This window comes from Coenobita brevimanus, chromosome 57 (genome assembly GCF_032717465.1).
Source record: "Coenobita brevimanus isolate Jiangsu-jjx chromosome 57, ASM3271746v2, whole genome shotgun sequence".
In the NCBI taxonomy this organism is placed as follows: domain Eukaryota; kingdom Metazoa; phylum Arthropoda; class Malacostraca; order Decapoda; family Coenobitidae; genus Coenobita; species Coenobita brevimanus.
This window is the reverse complement of record NC_137010.1, coordinates 32,041,426-32,060,035: the sequence shown is the minus strand read 5'-3', so window position 1 is coordinate 32,060,035 and position 18,610 is coordinate 32,041,426. Positions and strand designations below refer to the sequence as shown.

General features: G+C 43.4%; 1 protein-coding gene across 1 annotated transcript in view; it reads right to left on the bottom strand.

The window, feature by feature from the left end:
• Window positions 1-18,610, bottom strand: part of Pde6 (phosphodiesterase 6) — a 100,646-nt gene that overhangs the window by 57,986 nt on the left and 24,050 nt on the right. The window contains exons 4-6 of the mRNA XM_080274058.1: window positions 18,107-18,311; window positions 16,900-17,018; window positions 8,687-8,845 (exon numbers count right to left, since the gene is read on the bottom strand). Coding sequence (XP_080130184.1) covers window positions 8,687-8,845; window positions 16,900-17,018; window positions 18,107-18,311 — 483 coding nt within the window. The remainder of the gene's footprint in view (window positions 1-8,686; window positions 8,846-16,899; window positions 17,019-18,106; window positions 18,312-18,610) is intronic.

Here is an 18,610-nt window from a genome sequence, read left to right as displayed (position 1 = left end):
TATTCATCAATGACCTTCTAAGCTGTACATCTAACCCTATCCACTCATACGCTGATGACTCCACCCTTCACCTTTCCATTCGGTTCCTGCAACGTCCATCTCAGCAGTTACTTGAACAAACAAGGGATGAGGCTATGGCACACCTAATGTCTGACTTGGCTCGTATCTCTGACTGGGGTAAAAATAATCTGGTTGTTTTTAATGCATCAAAGACTCAGTTATTACACTTATCAACCCGACAAAATCTTCCACAGGTATACCCACTAATGTTTAATAACAGCTTAATCCTGCATCGTCCTTGAACATGCTTGGGGTTTCATTTATTCGGGACTTATCTTGGAAAGATTATAATACATCTCTTGTAAAATCTGCTTCCAAGAGATTAGGTGTGCTAAGCCGACTCCGTTCCTTCTTTACCCGTGCACAATTGTTGACTCTATACAGGGGTTTTATCCGCTCCTGTGTGGAGTTCAACTCTCATGTGTGGAGAGGCTCCCCACGTACAGCTCTTCTCAATGGGGTGGAGTCAAAGGCTTTTCGTCTCATTAACTCTCCTCCTCTTACTGACTCCCTTCAACCTCTGTCTCTTCGTCGCACTGTTGCATCTTTATCTCTTTTCTATCGCTACTTCAATGGTCACTGCTCCTCTGAACTGTCTGCATGCATTCCTCCACCTCTACGTCGGGCACGTAGCACCCGTCTAGCAGCAAACTCTCATCCCTTTTCTGTCCAGCTCTCTAATGCAGGAGTTAACCGTTACTCCCAGTCCTTCAGTTATGCAACAGGTCATCTCTGGAATTGTCTCCCTCTGTCTGTATTTCCTGCTTCCTATGATCTCTAGTCTTTCAAACGCAGTGTGTCCAGGTATCTCGAAATGATCGGATCTTGAATTTGGCTCTCTCTTGTATTTTGTTTTTCTCCTGGAAGGAACAATAGTTGCGGGCTCGCGGCCTTTGGTTCCTTCTTCCTCGCATAAAAAAACAAACAAACAGAATATACATAATATGTATCGTGTATATGTCCCTAAAAAGCAGTGAAAGTGAATACAAAGAATTACAACTAAATAAAATCTTGGAGAACTTTGGCAGTTTTAGCTGGCACAGGAGAAGGCCCTGGCCGTTCAGTGACTCACACGACACACTCAGTATGGCTGTGGCGGTGTGAGTGGGGGTTCGCCCACCACTATGTACCCTCGCTTTTTTCCTTCCCCCCCCCACCCACCTTCCACCCCATTTCTCCTCTTTAGTGACGTGTATGAAATGATACTTTTACGTTGTTTACTCAGGCCTCTCTGAGAGTCTGGCAAATGAGCAACCAGCACTGCTCTAGTTTTCACTGGACACGCAAATGACAGTTCTTTTACTGTTTTCGGATCTTACCTGCCCTCTTTGTAACAGTGGGAATGGGGTTAGGATGCCGCTCCTGATGATGATGATGTAAGATAAGTGGACGGAAGTGTGGCTAATTTTAGCGGGATAATGATGATAGTTTTCCTTTTCTTTTCCCCAGATATTAGTGATGATGATGATGATGATGATGAAAATATTTCTACTTCATTGTTATTCTCTCTCTCTCTCTCTCTACCTTGTTAATAGTGCTTGTCTTGGGAATTGGGTTAGGGTGCTCCTGTTGCTGAAATGCTGATGCTTATGTTGATGCAGGTGCGGCTGTTGATGATGTTGATAAAACTTGACAGATGTTACTCGGTGCACAGGCAAAGGTAAACTGATATGGTTTGGAATTAGCTGAACTCAGGTGTGTGCTGGATAAATAGAAGACGTAAAAGTGAGTCGGCAGGTGTTTGGAGGCCAGGGCAGGTGTGGTAATCAGGTGTTACGGTTAATCAAACAAGCAGAACCAGGTGTAGTAGTTGTTGGGTGTAGAACTTACTATTTTCTTGCAGGTGTTGATGTGCGTACTCATAAATATAGTATACATGATTGATAAGTTTCATACCTGTGCGTGTCATGTGTAGATTCAGGTATTCACACAAGTGTTTAAGCAGCACAGCATCATTTACATATTAAACTATAATCGTATATGTAATCCTGCAGTTACTTTGGTTTCTTCAGTTGTTTCTTTGGTGTCTTCAGTAGTTACTTTGGTGTCTTCAGTAATTACTTTGGTTTAGTCAGTAGTTATTTTGGTTTCTTCAGTACGAAGAGAAGGGCAACAGGGAAAGTCATGACCTTATTAGCACAAGTGAGGGCGCAGTAATATAAATAATCTCCCAGTTAATGATTGCTGATTTTAAAACACTTGTGGGGATAGGAATTAGCCAGACTGCATTCCACTCTTTCACAACGCAGGCAGGAGGCAGATACAAAGGCCAGATTTCGTGTAATTTCTGCCATGAGTTTCAGTGCTAGTTTACAAAAAATCGAGGGTCGCCTTACCTTTACGATGTCGGGCCTAATTATATGTCTGTAAGAGTAATCGAGGATGTTTATTTTAAGGATGCCAAGAAAGGCGCACGGTAGAGTACTTAAAAAAAGGGACGCAAAGCATTACGGAAAATAAGACAGGTGCGGAACAGGTTGGGTTTAGAAAGAGTAGGGGTGCATAGATCAGATATTTGCAGTGTGAACCTAAACTGAGGATCATGTCAGATTAAAATTTCTTGATTAGATCAAGTGTTCCTACTAGGCTTCTCCTTTCGATGCTTAGAAGACTATAAGAAACTAGAGGGGCACTCAGTGGAGCGCATCTCTCCGACAAGGGCAACGTAATTTCCAAAACACCCTTCATTTTGGGTTAGGTTTTCTCATGGTTGATTAGGGTTTCACAAAAAGATGTTTTCCGGATCCAGAATCTGTAATATCATCCGGATCGGTCCAAAAAGTTAATTGATTGTTCCCTTGGACGTGGGCTATCTACCCACTTAATTTGGTCCAGATTTCTCTTTTAGTTATTGAATAATCCTGCTAACAAACAAACAAAGAAACAGGGGTGAAAACATAGTATCATTATCGGAGAAAAATATTACTACTATTACTACTACCTCTTTCTTCATTCCTCAAGCTCTATTGTAGATATTTGTATTGCTTGAGATATTGAGAGGCATTAGACACAATTATTTTCAACTTCCTCACTAATAATGTAACTACCTGCATGGCTTAGGATACAAGAAAAGCTCCTACCATTTTAGTATAACTCGTAAGTACTCATCCTGTTGCTTAGGAAATAAAGAGATTGGCCGGACCTCCTTCTCATGCTTCCGAAACTTCTAGACCAAGCGGTTTTTAAATTCCACATCGACTCCATTTTCCGGCCTTAAAACTAACAGACCTAGCATTCAACCTCTTCTCCTCGCTTCTGAAACTGCTCGATTCATCAGCTTCACCTCCTTTTCTCGGTTTAAAACCACTAAACCCAACGCATTTACCTCCACCTGTCGCCCCTCAAATTCACCTGCATTTCCACCTCCTCTCCCTGCTTGCCAAATTTCCCCCTACCTCTCACCCTCCTGTTATTGCTCAGTAAATTTCAGCGGGCCTTCCCTGTATCACCTCCTCCCCTTGCTCAGTAATTTGGCCCCGATCTCTCACCTCCTTCCAGCGCTCGTTAGAAAATTTGGCCACACCTCCCCCTGATGCTTAGTATAAATTCCCCTCACATCCTGCTAGCACTCAGGAGCACAGTAATTTTTATTGGTCGACTCCTCTTAATGCTTGGGATGTGGGTAATGGCCTCTCTCTCTCTCTCTCTCTCTCTCTCTCTCTCTCGGACGTTTTAGTTTCTTGTCATCTTTTATCACACGATGGTACTAGGCCTTGTATTTTAATTTTCTCATTATATTTTCCCTTTCTAGCCATGTAATTGCCCTTTCTAACCATACTTTTTCTGTTTATAACCATTCACAAACTCGATGACCTACAGATGATTCTACAGTGAGTGACACGTGAAATGCTTCTCGTCTCTCAGGAAGCTACTGTATTTTTTTGCACTTAGGTGGTTACCGGTAACCACTGGACTTGGAATCTCATAATGGGTTAGCTTCAGCAAGGCCATGCGGCCTTATTGTTATGTCTGCATAGCCAACTGGTGGAGAGTCATGGGTGGACCTGGGGGAGCCAGCTACCGAACCATTCATGAGCTGGGCAGGACTTGGTCGCCGCGTGTACACCAGAGGTTGCAGGGCATTGCGGTTCCCCGAGCTGCCGCTGTCGCCCGACAAAAAGGGATCCAGACCTAGGAGTAACACCCTAAGTGGCGTCCCCCTTCTACGGTTGAAGAATTTAGGGGAAATCATATTGACAAGGCGACCTTTGATAGGTGTCTGTATGCCTGTTCCGACAGGGAGCTCCAAATGTGAATGAAATGATAATGGTGATCATTTATGTGGTTGATGGTACAGTGGTAATGCATGGTGTATGACCCTGTGATGTGTTGGATGGGTGTTGACAGCACTTCTTGCTGTCGTTCCAGGTACATCTGGACGTGAACCCAGTGGATTGCAGGCTGAAATTTCTCATCTTCCACAGTCCATCCTCCTCCTTTTGGAGGATAGGGATGGAGTTGAGGGACGTTTGTATATTCGGGCAGCAGATCCATCTGGTTATATTGGTGCCACCACATAAAAGCATCGCTGCCCAGCACCGGATGGGTTTCTAGGGACCATGGTATGATGCTCAGAAGTAATGGTGTTGGTAGTAATTTATTTTATTTATTTTATTTTTTTATTTTTTCGTGATAGACCTGTTTGTGATAAATGGATACACAGCGATAAAGTGGTGTCTGTAGCAGGCTGCAGGATGTGGTCGGTGTAAAGTGTGCCTTGGGTGTGCAGGGGTGAGGGCTTGATATGACAGACTTGACGAATGTGTGTCTGAAGGGAGTGAAGAAATATATGTAACATGGATGATATGATCTTTGCAGGACGGGAGGGGCAGAATTTTGCGTCACTGTAGAATTAGGAAAGAATGGAAAAAGTTTAGGGAATTATTATCCTTCTTAACTCTGACGGGACACCTTATCTCCACGAGAAAATTGTATATTGCATAATTATATGAGAGGTGTATTGTCCTCTGTTACTGAAACTTGGACGGTAAAGGAAAACGACATGTGTAATTTGAGTGTACAGGGATGAAGATGGCTAGATGGATATTGCTTTATGAGTCCACCTCTAAGCATAGATATGATTGCCTTTTCCCTGAGGCCCAGCAGTCCTCCAACGCGCCACACATCTTCACATTTCACCTCATTGCCTGTAATACCCACCGTCCATATTGAATAGACGCAAGGCTGCCAGATTCAGGACTGGTGTGATGAAGTGAGGTGTTTTTGTGACATGTCGGTAGGTCATGTGGAAGATCAGTTGTGTCTGTTTTAACGAAGTTCAGATCACCAGACCGTTTCGTATCCCAGCCAGAGATCGAACTTGCGTCCTCTCAGGCATCAGCCCACCTCTCTAACCAGTTGTGTAGTGCTTCCCTGAATGACAGAACCACAGATGGCAGACTTGCAAATGAACATCTGAGAGGTCGGGACGGAATTGAATGTCATCGTGATGTGATGTGTAGGGGGAGACTGAGGTGGTTTGGAGGTGGGGAGAGAATGGAGGAGGAAAATTGGACGAGGATGTGTAGGGGTGTAAATGTGGAGGGTAGACCACTGAGAGGCGGATCTAAGAAGACCGAAGATGAGGGTTAAATTTACAACCATGACGTATTGTTTTTTCAGTCTTGCTACCTTCAGATTATTTGTTTATTTAATTAGTTAGCTATTTAGTTAGTTCTTAATTCTAGCCTTGGAGAGACTTTTCACACCTGACGTGAGGTGTGTCGTAAGCTAAATAAAGTCGTCTGGAGGTAGCAGGAATAAACTGAATCAAATCGTCATGGTGGTGAATGGAGCGAACAGCGACGCCGACCGGGATTTTGTAAGAAGATATAGGAAGCAAATTAGACTCTTGCCCTTTCATAACCATACATTTGGGCTTTCTGACAGTGCTGTTGTCCTGTCTAACCATACTAGTGTCTTTTCTAATCAAACTTTTGTTATTTCTAAACATACTGTCGCTCTCTCTCGTCACGTTTCCCTGTTTGTCCACGCTATTGCCCTTCCTAACCATATTGTTGCCCTTTCTAAGCTATAACCCTTTCTAACCAGACTATTGCCCTTTCTAACCATACTGTTGTCCTTTCTAACCACACTGTTGTCCTTTCTAACCACACAAATGCCCTTTCTAACCACACAGTTGCCCTTTCTAACCACACAGTTGCCCTTTCTAACCATACAATTGCCCTTTCTAACCACACAGTTGCCCTTTCTAACCACACAATTGCCCTTTCTAACCATACAATTGCCCTTTCTAACCATACAATTGCCCTTTCTAACCATACTATTCCCCTTCCTGACAATACAAGTGCCCTTTCTAACCATACTGTTGCCCTTCCTAACCATACTATTGCCCTTTCTAACCATAATGTTGCCCTTCCTAACAATACAAGTGCCCTTTCTAACCATACTATTGCCCTTCCTAACAATACAAGTGCCCTTTCTAACCATACTATTGTCCTTCCTAACCATACAAGTGCCCTTTCTAACCATACTATTGCCCTTTCTAACCACACAATTGCCCTTCCTAACCACACAATTGCCCTTTCCAACCATACTATTGCCCTTTCTAACCATACTATTACTCTTTCTAACCACACTGTTGCCCTTTCTAACCATACTATTGCCCTTTCTAACCACATAATTGCCCTTTCTAACCATACTATTGCCCTTTCTAACCATACAATTGCCCTTTCTAACCATACTATTGCCCTTTCTAACCATACTATTGCCCTTTCTAACCACATAATTGCCTTTTCTAACCACATAATTGCCCTTTCTAACCATACTATTGCCCTTTCCAACCATACTATTGCCCTTTCTAACCATACTATTGCCCTTTCTAACCATACTATTGCCCTTTCTAAAGATACTGTTGCCCTTTCTAACCACACAATTGTCCTTTCTAATCACACAATTGCCCTTTCTAACCACACAATTGCCCTTTCTAACCATGCTATTACCCTTTCTAACCATACTATTACCCTTTCTAACCACACTGTTGCCTTTTCTAACTATACTGTTGCCCTTTCTAACCATACTATTGCTCTTTCTGACCATACTGTTGCCCTTTCTAACCACACCATTGCCCTCTGCTTATTATTACCTTTTCTCGAAGTATATTGGCCGCTTCTAATCACGCAATATGTCATCTTTATATATACATTTTTTTTATCTTCGTTTTAATTGCTTTTTATTTTATTTTTAGTTAATAGATTTATTTTCATGAATGTTTTAATTTTATTTGTTTATTTCTGACCAGCCAGGCATGGGGGGGGGGGAGAGTGAAACAGACTAAACAATTAGTTATGAAAAAAACCGCTGCTTTTTGGCATAATTTACCATGAAATTCAGTGTTAGGAAATTGAATTATTAATTACGTAATTGGTAAAAAAAGGGTTGAGTTGCAGATTGTGTGTGCTTCATGGGAAACGAGCTCTCTCTCTCTCTCTCTCTCTCTCTCTCTCTCTCTCACTGTGTGTGTGTGTGTGTGTGTGTGTGTGTGTGTGTGTGAGTGAGATCTTTGCGTCGTGTATTTTGTCTCGTAGTCTCTTTCAGTGTACATCTGCAGTGAAGGGCATTGCGTCTCCGGCAGCGAAAAGGTCAAGGAAGGCAACAAGGAACTGGGATAGGGAACCCGGATGTAGTCGTTTGATTGAGTAGATGATCCTGCCTAGTAGTAGTAGTAATAGTTGTAGTAGTTGCTGTTGTTGTGAGTAGATGATCCTGCCTAGTAGTAGTAGTAATAGTAGTAGTAGTAGTAGTAGTAGTAGTTGTTGTTGTTGTTGTTGTTCTTGTTGTTGTATGACCATCTTTTATTTTTGTTCCAGTTATTGCCATTTCGTGATCGCTAGGTCTTGGTACAACCCGTATGTGTTTTATATGGGACTTCACGCCAGATGCTAGGATTGTTCACGTTATACCAGCTTGTGTAAGTGTTGGTTCCAGGACTGCATTAGATAACACCTAACACCAATTGATTCCTAACACCCTTGAGCACGTCGTTACCTCATCAGACTTTATCACGACATCCTGCTTGGTAAACTCTCAGGTGACAGTCTTCTTGATTATCTTTCTAGCCCTACCTTAACACAGTCTACATCACCATCTAACACCAATCTAACACCCCTCTAACACCCTTATCTCACCACTACATCATGCTTGGTAAACTCTCAGGTGACGTTCTTCTTGATTATCTCTCTAATCCTATCGTAACACAGTCTGTATCACCATCTAACACCAATCTGACACCCTCTAACACCCTCATCTCACCACAACGTCATGCTTGGTAAACTCACTGATACTGTTCTTCTTCTTGATGATCTTTCTAGCCCTACCTTAACACAGTCTGCATCACCATCTAACACCCTCTCACACCCTCATCACACCACTACATCATGCTTGGTAAACTCGCTGGAATTGTTCTTCTTGATGATCTCTGTAACCTTACCCTAACAGTCACCACCTAATGCCATCTAACACCATCTAACACCCCTCTAACACCCTCATCTCACCTCCACATCCTGCTTGGTGAATTCACTGGTATTGTTTTTCACGATGATCTCAGTAACCTTAGCCTAATCACCACCTAACGCTATCTAACACCCCTCTAACACCCTCATCTCACCTCCACATCCTGCTTGGTGAACTCGCTGGTGCCGTTCTTCTTGTTGATGATCTCCGCCACGCCGATCACCTCACCCTCGTAGTTACACACGGGCATGCACAGAACGGACATGGTGCGGTACCCCGTTCGTCGGTCGATACTCGCGTCGAATCGGGGGTCCTGTGGGGATAAGGCGGTCGTTAGCGGGGTGATTGGACTCTTAGGTGGGTGTGAAGATGGCTGGTGGGATGGTTGGATGATTGGTTGGATGGTTGGGTGGGTGGGGAGATGGTTGGTAGGGTAGTTGGATGATTGGTTGGATGGTTGAGTGGGTGGGGAGATGGCTAGGTAAATGGATGATGGGATGGTTGGATGGGGAGATGATTGGATGGATGGTTGGTGAGATGGTTGGATGGATGGGAGATGACTTGGTGGATGGTTGGGTGGATAGGGATGATGACTTGGTGAATGGTTGATGGGATGGTTGGGTGCGTGGGGAGATGACTAGGTGAATGGTTGGTAGGATGGTTGGATGGGGAGATGATTGGATGAATGGTTGGATGGATGAGGAGATGACTAGGTGGATGGTTGGGTGGGTAAAGAGTGAGGAGACAGCTAGGTAGGTTGTTGAATGGGTAGATTGAAGGGAAGATACCTGAGCGTATGGCTAGATAATTATATACAGATGGGGCGATAGTTGGGTGGATGGTTACATGAATGGGAAGATGGTTGGGTGGATGGTTGGATGGTTACGTGAATGGGAAGGTGGTTGGGTGGATGATTGGAGGGTCACATGAATGGATAGATGGTTGGGTGGTCGGGTAGAGGGATTGCTGGATGGTTATTTGAGTGGGGAAATAAAGGATGGAAGGTCAGTGTGGGATGGTTGAATGGTTATATGAATAGGGAGAAGGTTGGATGAATGGTTAGTGGGATGATTGGAGGAATGGTTAGGTGTATGGATGAGTGGGGAGAGTGTTGTATGATTGGTTGGTTAAATTAGCGGAGAAGTTTGGTTGATGGATGGTTGGGTGAAAAGGAAGGATTGACGGGTGGATGGATGGTTGGATGGGTAGGTGGGTGGGAAGAATGGTTGGAGGTTAGTTAGTGGATGGATGGTTTTGTACGATGAATGGTTAGTTAGCAGGACCGATGAATGTATGGTAGGAAGGTCGGCTAATGGTCTGATACCTGGTTAATTAAATGGTTGAGAGTCACCTGAAGAAGTAGAAAATTTTGATATGAAGATTTTGTTACGCGGATATTGCACACACAAAGCAATACATTCACGCTGACTCTGTGTGTGTGTGTGTGTGTGTGTGTGTGTGTGTGTGTGTGTGTGTGTGTGTTTTATAGGGTACTGTACCATCCACCTCACTATATATACGTAATTCTCAGTCATCATTTTCCTTAACATTATACAGCAGTTGAAAATATGTACTAAAAATGAAACAGAAGACAGAAATATGCCTAAAGTATTCATAAAAGTAAGCTAAATGACTCGGTACCATGTCCCTGAGAATATGTGCGTTTATAAATGTTAATATTCACAGACCTTCATTGCAAAACAGCTGAGTAGATGAGGCGTGGGAATGTTAGTGAAAGCCAGTGTCTCTTCCTGTTCCTTCATTAGTTTTTATTTTTTTATAGTGATCTGGTGTGCAAGGAGAAAAAGTAGCATTGCCGTTGATGTCATTGTTGCTTTCCTGCTTGTGTTACGGTTTAAGATTCTTGCGCCGCTTGGTTTAACATTGGGTGTATATGGAAGGTTGTATGGTTGGATTTTAAGGAAGGTTGGAATGTTGTATGGTTGGATTTTAAGGAAGGTTGGAATGTTGTATGGTTGGATTTTAAGGAAGGTTGGAAAGTTGTATGGTTAGTTACATGGAAGGTTAGAAGGTAGATAAGTATGATGGTTGTGTGCTTGGGACCGATGGTTAGTAGATTGGCTGGCTGGATGGTTGTATAGTTTGTTTATATATAGGAAGGTTAGAAGATAGTGAGATGGTTGTGTGCTTGGTGGAATGAAAGCTTGAAAGGTTGGCTGGATGGATGGTTGTATGGTTGGTTACATGGAAGGTAATGAAGTATTGATGGTTGTGTGTTTGGTGGGACGGATGCTTGGAAGACTGGCTGGATGGATGGTTGTGTGGCTAGTTGCGTGTGGAAGGTTAGAGGATGGAGGAATGTGGTAGTTGTATGGCAGATATGTGATTGGTTTTATGGAAGGTCGGAAGGTAATGAAATATGATGGTTGGTTGGTGTGATAGGTGGTTGGAAGGTTTGGTTGGATGTATGGTTATGTGATTTGTCAGGTGGAAGGTTGGAATATAGGTAAATGGTTGTTTGGTGATGGAATGGAAGGTTGGCAGGAGAGATGAATGTATGGTTTCTGGAGGTTGGAAGATAAAGAGATATGGTCGTTTGGTTGGTGAGATGGAAGGTTGGAAAGACAGAGATTGGCCGAATGATGAAAGGACTGGTTGGATGGTTCTCGGGTAGATGGTTGTTTAGGTAGTCGGATGGATGGCTGGATGGCAGGAAGCGTGACTGAAGGCATGTTGTGAGATAGGTGGATGGATAGGCGTGCAAATAAACCAATGAATGGATGTATGGGTGTGTGAATCGATGAATGGGTTAGTGGATTGATAAGTGAATGAATGAATACACGGCACGATGAATGAATGAATGAATGAATGGGTATGAGTGAATGGCTGTGTATCTTGCAGGGGGAAATGAAGAATGGAATGATAAAGCAGAAAATGAAGATGAGAGAAGAACGGATGAAGATGTGAAAGGAAATGAAGATATCTTTGAAAAAGGATAAATCACATACATGAATAAATGAAGGAAACAGTGAATAATAAGTGAATGGACATGTATAATTAATCTTTCACTACAATGCCCATATTTTATCTTGCTGCTCCCAGACTCTATTTACTTTTATTTATTTATTTATTTAGAGTTTAGGAGAGGCTTTTCAAACCCCTTCAGTACGAGGGCGTTCGTGTAACCCAAATATACACGTCGTACTGAAGGGACTAAAAGAAGTTTGTTTAAGTAGCTAAATGTGCAAAGGTAAGAAATGGAAGACTGGATGGATAGGAAGCAGAGAGAGAGAGAGAGAGAGAATAACTTTACGAGGCAGTGACTGGAGATATGAACAGGTGGGTGGAAATAAAAATAACCACAAACCCAAAGAGGTGACGGCAGGTGTATGGCTGAAGAAACATGCAGTCAGTCAGGTAAATTTCACGGGACATTTAACTTGCAAATGAGAGCACAGACCTTTTTTTTTTTTTTTTTTTTTTTTTTTTTAATCACTTGAGTGCCATATTATATTTTAGGGATTTAAGCGTGTTGGAAATTACAGTTTTGATAGATTGATTGATTGATAGATCATTTTAGAAAATAGATAGATTGATATTGCGCACAGACATACACATATGCTTGCTATTCCATCAGTGTCGCATTAAAGCAGGAGAAAGCAACCTCATTCATCCACATTCATTTTTCTGAACCATCTTATGTACTGACCCACACCGTAGCAGTTTTAAACCATCCACACCCACGCTCCTGGTTTACCCCAGTCGCAGCACTTAATTCATGTTATAGGTCAATGCCAGTGAGTCATCCCCATAAACTCCTTCATTCCAGTTTGCTTTCATCCACACTCGCCTGCCACCCTCCTGGACACTCAGACCTCTGTGATACTAAACCTCTGTCACATCTTCCGTTTCCCCCTTGGTCTTCCTCTGCTGTCTCTGATCTGTGCACTGTCTTGATCAGCCTCTACCATCCATTCTTTCCATATGACCACACTACTTTAACTTACCCTGGTGTGTCTCTGTTTTAATTTGTGCTGTCTCCATCCACACCTCTCTCTCTTACAGTGATATTTTTAGATGCGGGAGTAGCTTTAGCAGCGGCCCTGTCTAGCTTTATCTCATCAACTCTATATTTTCGGAAACGAGGTGCTGCACTCCCGTAGACTTTACCGACTTTAATGAAGCCACACCACAGCACACCAAACACCATACCACCCTCTCACATCACACAACACATCACCCTCCCACATCACACTAAGAACATCAACCGGAGAACTCTGTAGTCGCTTCCAGTAACTTTGTAATTGTTCCCCCTGTCAAACCACTTCCCCTCTCACTTATGTATTAGGCACTTATTTCCATCACTTCCACCCTTTTTCAGTCCCTAGCATTCAAGGCCCATACCTCGTGTCTGGCCAGCACAGTCAGCATCACTGGGCCTTCATACATACCCATCTTTGATTAAATGGACACTGATCTGCCCATCCATACATTTTTCAGTGCCCCTAACAAGCCAGTCTGCCATCTCTCCTGTTTTATGTCACACTTCCAGTCTTGGGTTCCATCTGATGCTACGTCCACCTCCAATCTCATATTATCTACAACACCTTTCTTCCTTTAAGTCTTCCACATGTAGACTTATTCTGATATCGCCCTGTCATGTCTGTCAACTTCTCATTACCTTGCTCTTTCTTACATTCATTCTCAACTTCCTTCCTTCACAGACGCTTTCAGATTCATATATTACACACACACACACACACACATCTGGTTTACTCCCAGTCTCGTCTTTGTTCTTCATCCCTTAAACTTATCCTGCTTCCCACTATCTTTAAATCTACCTCTCACCATCCCGTCCACTGACATACAGAACAGTCATGACGACATAATACATATATACGTACAATATATGGCCTATATTATTAACACTCAAAATCGCTAAGGAGCCAAGTCTCAAAAACAACTGAAGCATCTGACGGTGATAAGACGTACAGGCGATATCAAAATTCCTGTCGCCTCTCCTGTTTCTTTCTCCATCGACCGCGAAAGATATCGGTCATGTACGTCCGTAGCAACCGACACTGATGACTTTATTTAGCTATGGATCAGTGCCATTAGTGTACGTAGCTGTAGTTTTATGAGCCTCATTTCCTAAGTTCATGGAGAGGTGAAGGGCAGACGACATGACTTTTGGTGTTGGCGCTACATGAATTCTGTATAGGTACTGTTGCGGCTAGGGTTAGTGAGCCAGCCTCCTCTGCTCATACCGTACATGTGGCACCGTCGCAATTGCTAACACCACATTTAATAGCTCTGATAGTCAAGGTTTATGCGTACTGGTGTGCTTAAGTAAACATTTGTCAAGAGGGTTTAACCTGATGACGTAACGATGGCAGTGTTGCTTCGTGGATAAACACACAACCTGGCTGAGTGAAATTGACCCCACTCCCGAACCTAACTGCGACCCAACGAAACACACAACACGGCATACGAACTAGAAACGGTGCATTCAGTTGTCTGATGGAGCGAGAAGGATGGGCGTGGAGGGGTGACAGAGTATGGATGGAGAGGACAGGGGGAACGGAGTGGCGTGCAGCAGTAAAAGGCTTTGGATTTGATCAACACGTGATGCCAGACAAATTAATATTGCCCTTCACACCCATCTGTCACGGGAAAAAAAATGGTGTGTGTGTGTGTGTGTGTGTGTGTGTGTGTGTGTGTGTGTGTGTGTGTGTGTGTGTGTGAGAGAGAGAGAGAGAGAGAGAGAGAGACCCACAGGAGAAACACGCAAACACTCCCCCAGGTCACGCAACCACTGAAATTACAACACGTATCCCTAATTAAGATCCAGGTGCGAATTAACTTGGGTGAAGTGGACTCGCTCAAAGGCCTTACGGTCTGCTTGGGAAAGGAATCAGGCACCTCTCTGTTTTTATGATTGAACTAGTTAATTCTACAGAAAGTATTGGTGTAGGTGGAATATTGTACTAGGGAAATAACAGTGTACTAGAAAAACATAATGCATAATAAACCAGATCCAGGTTTTAGTCTGTAAGGAAACACCACGTCCAGCAAGAGTAACTGGAGTGTATACCTTTGATATTCTTACCTCTTGGCCATATTAGTATTCAGATGTATTAAGAGTACCAGGGTATACTTTGATTGACAACACAACCCCGTCTCCCGACGACAGAACTCGCCTCGTTAAATGCTCCCAGGGGAAAAGAACTCGCGGAGAAATATTCGTGCGGAAATGGTCGGGGGGGGGAAAAGGGGAAAACACGAGTAAAACTTGAGGGTAAACTTGCCAGGAAAATAACGCTGGGAAGCTTTTGCGGGTAAACACTCGTAGGGAAAATGTGCAGGGGAAATCAGGAAAATATTCGCCCTGGAAAAAATGTTAAAATTCTCGCAAGGAAAACTCACTGGGGAAAAAAAAAAAAAAAAAAAAAAAAAAAAATCTGAAAAAACTCACAGGGAAAATTGAGGGGAAGAATTTCACTGGAAAAACGTGCTGGGGAAAGGCATGTAGAAAATAAAAGCCAAAGTATTCACCCACGAATGCATATCGCCCGTCATCACTAGAAGCTAGATCAGTAATCCTCTGGCAATGGGAGGCTTATCATCGCAGGTTCGCCAAAATCGAGCAAAAGGTCTTAGGATATTGTCCGCTGCGTTTCAGTGTCTCTTTGCGTTCGTGTATAAAAGAAAAGGAGATCAGTAATTCTTTGGCAATCGGAGGCATATCATCGCAGCTTCGTCAGAATTATTAACCATCAAGCCAGATATCCCGGGATACTGCCCACATAGTCTGAATACCATTTGCCCACTTGATTTTGAGATATTTTGGCATCAGACAGACACTCAGATGTACGGGATTACATTATCTTTCGCTAAGTGGGTGATAACAGCTCAAATGGAAAAGAAACTGGAGGAGGAAAACATGCGAGGAAAAAACTTCGTGGAACAACTGGAGTGGGGAAAAAACAAAGGAAAACATGTGCGATTACTCTTGCAAGGATAAAGACTGGCAGGAAAGCTTCTTGCAGGGGGGGGGGGGAAGCGGAAAAAAAACATGTAAAGTGCTTTCGGGAAACATTTTTGTTTTATCGAGGGAAAAACCTTGCGGGGAAAGTTCGTCAAGGGGAAAAAAAAGTCGCAAAGAAATAATCTAAGGAAAACACTCATGGGAAAAAAAATCTGGGGGCAAAATCGGCGGGGAAAAACTCCCGTGAAAAAATAGCGTGCGGAAAAAAAAAAAAAAAAAAATCGCCGGGAAAAAACTAGCGAGGAAAAAATTTTATGGGAAAACACTTCCATGGAAAAAAAAAAACTGGCAGGTAAAACGTGGAAAAGAAATAGCAGGAAAAAATTAAGGTAGAAAAGACACAAGGGGAAAAATAAACTTGCGGGAGTGAAGACGTAAAAAATGCGGGAAAATTTAACGACTGGGAAAAAAATATCGAGGGGAAAAAATTGGCGGAGGAAAAACACGGACAGAAAAATTACTGGAAGAAACATAAATAAACAGACTAGCGGAGGGGGAAAAAAAATTGCGGGGGAAACAGCTAATGTGGAAAAACTCGTAGGGAAATATTAAGGAAATATTCGTGGAAAAACTTACGGAGAAAATAATTAGGGGAAACGAAAAAATAAAAAATTGGCGTGAAAACACTCAACGGAATATTCTAAGAGAAAATCTCGTTGGAAAAAATTATGGGAAAAATTAACGAGAAACTTGCGAGGGAAAAACTCCCGTGGGAAAAAAAAATGCTTAGCAAAAACTCATGGGGAAAAAATTCAAGGAGAAAACTCGCAAAGAAAAAAAAAATCGTGAGAATATGACTTGGAGAGAAAAAAAAAAAAGAGGGAAATTGTTGGCTGGGAAGAAGTTCTCATATAAATTTCTTGTAAATAGATTCTGATGAAATTTGATGTTTGGTACTGTTTTTATTACATAATTTAAAAATCTGTTGATTAATACAGAGTAGTTAATTCGTACCTTTTCCATATGCCTCTGTTCTACTACTCTCCCCAAGCTCCCTACCTCGTCATTCACCATCCTCCCAACCCACGTCCTACCCCAGCGTGCCCAGACATACCCTAACTGTCCTCTTATCCTCTCCACTGGGGGGGGGGGAGGTCACAAAACGAGTCCATCAACTCAGGGGAGAGTGGACTGACTGACACCGCCGACTGTAACACATGGAAATGCGCCAGGGTTTGCGTTATGACCAAAGGAAGGTAGCTTAGTATTCTTTGCGGCAATAATACACGATTACACTCTGCATGAAGAGATGCAGGTTAATAGAATCTAACACTCGTAGGCATCATAGGCCTTCAGAATTTAGGGTGCGTCAGTTTCCCTTGATCTTTTTAGTGTTAATAATACGTGCGTGGTCTCACCTGGTAAGCGTCCTTGATGTTGATGACCTCCTTGGTGTCGGCCACGTGTCCCACGATGCCCACGCCCCAGGGCAGCAGGATCTCCCGGTCAGCAGCGTTGGAGAGGGCATCTTCCAGCACTGAGGGAGATAGGAGGTGAGGGGGAGGAAGATAAAGAGTGAGGGAGAAAAGTGATTTGGGATGTACATAGATATGGGAAGGAGAGAGATAGGATGAAGAGAGAGGTTAGGTGTGAGGAGAAAGAAGAGAAAGGTGAGCGACAAGATGTAAGGGAGACAGAGCCAAGAGGTAAATAATTAACCATAACAAACCATGTCAGGGCCTGTGTCTGGCCGTTTCAAGCCGCCTGTCAAACACTATGTAATCATTATCATCTCTGTCTATCCCAAAATACACTGTCAAGCCCCCATGAAATCCCGTCAAGGGTCTTATTCAGTACTATCAGTGCTTTGGTAGATGATATCAAAATCGTCTCAGTTATCCATCAGATCCAATCGTGTGCACATCAGATCCTCTCATGACCCTGTTAAATGCTCGTCAAACCCCAACAGGTCCTATGTACAGCCCAGCTAAGCGATGTCAAAGCTGGGTCAAATGAACATACCAGTATGGACAGTGACGTCAAACATAGGGTGGCCAGCAGACAGCGAATGTGTGTCTAGCCGTGAGCGAGACAGAGTGAGACCCGGTGTGTGTGTGTGTGTGTGTGTGTGTGTGTGTGTGTGTGTGTGTGTGTGTGTGTGTGTGTGTGTGTCAGTCGGGTGGCGGGTTACCCCTTCACCAGTCGCTCCCATACCTGTCGCTCCTACACACAGACCGCACACAGCACCGCCCCCGTCTGCACGTTGTCAGACTATCAGTAGTCCTTATCAGTTTCTCTCTAATATATTTTGTCAAAACATGTCTCCCCGTTGCCATGTCCTTATCAAACCCTGTCTAGATTTTGTCACAGCCTGTCAGATCCTACCATCAACCCAGTCCTTGCCATTATCAAACACTTTCAGTCCGGTGTCAAATCCCGTCGAGCCGTCATCAGCTCCAGTTAGTGCTCCGTCATATGGCTATCGATTCCCGTCAGGCATCCATCAAATCGTATCAAGTGTCAGACCCTGTTAATACCCAATGGTCAGCGTTCAATCAGTCAAATCGTGTCAGATCCCCGTAAAACTGCCAGGACCCCTATTAAAGTTCTGTGATGTCAACTTACCCGTATCAACAGTGACGTCAAACAGCTTAGCCACCAGACATCTGTTGTGTGGGGGTCCCTGTGCCAAGAAGAGGGAGGCGCGGTCTGCGTGTGTGAGGTGACCCACGTTGACCAGGATCTTGTGGCACAGCGTGTTGATGTCCAGTTCTGTGCTGATGTCGCGGATCAGCTCCATGAACAATTCTGGCTCTGTTAGACGTTCAACCTGGCAGGAATGGCACGAAGGCTTAGAATATTATGATGTCAGGGAAGAGTTAAGAAGGATGTGTTGGTATCAAGTATACAGTATTGCTACTATCACAGGACAGCTCCATGAATAGCTCTGGCTCCATTAGACGTTCCGCCTGTTGGGGTTAGCGTGTGTTAGAGAAGCAGAATCAGAATGCTAGTTAAGGTGTTGGGAAAGAATTAGAAAGGGAGTTTAGTTGGCTAGTATGTTAAGATATCCAGTTCCTCGATGAATAGCTCGTGCTGTGTAGGATGTTCAGCTGGTAATGAAGGGTT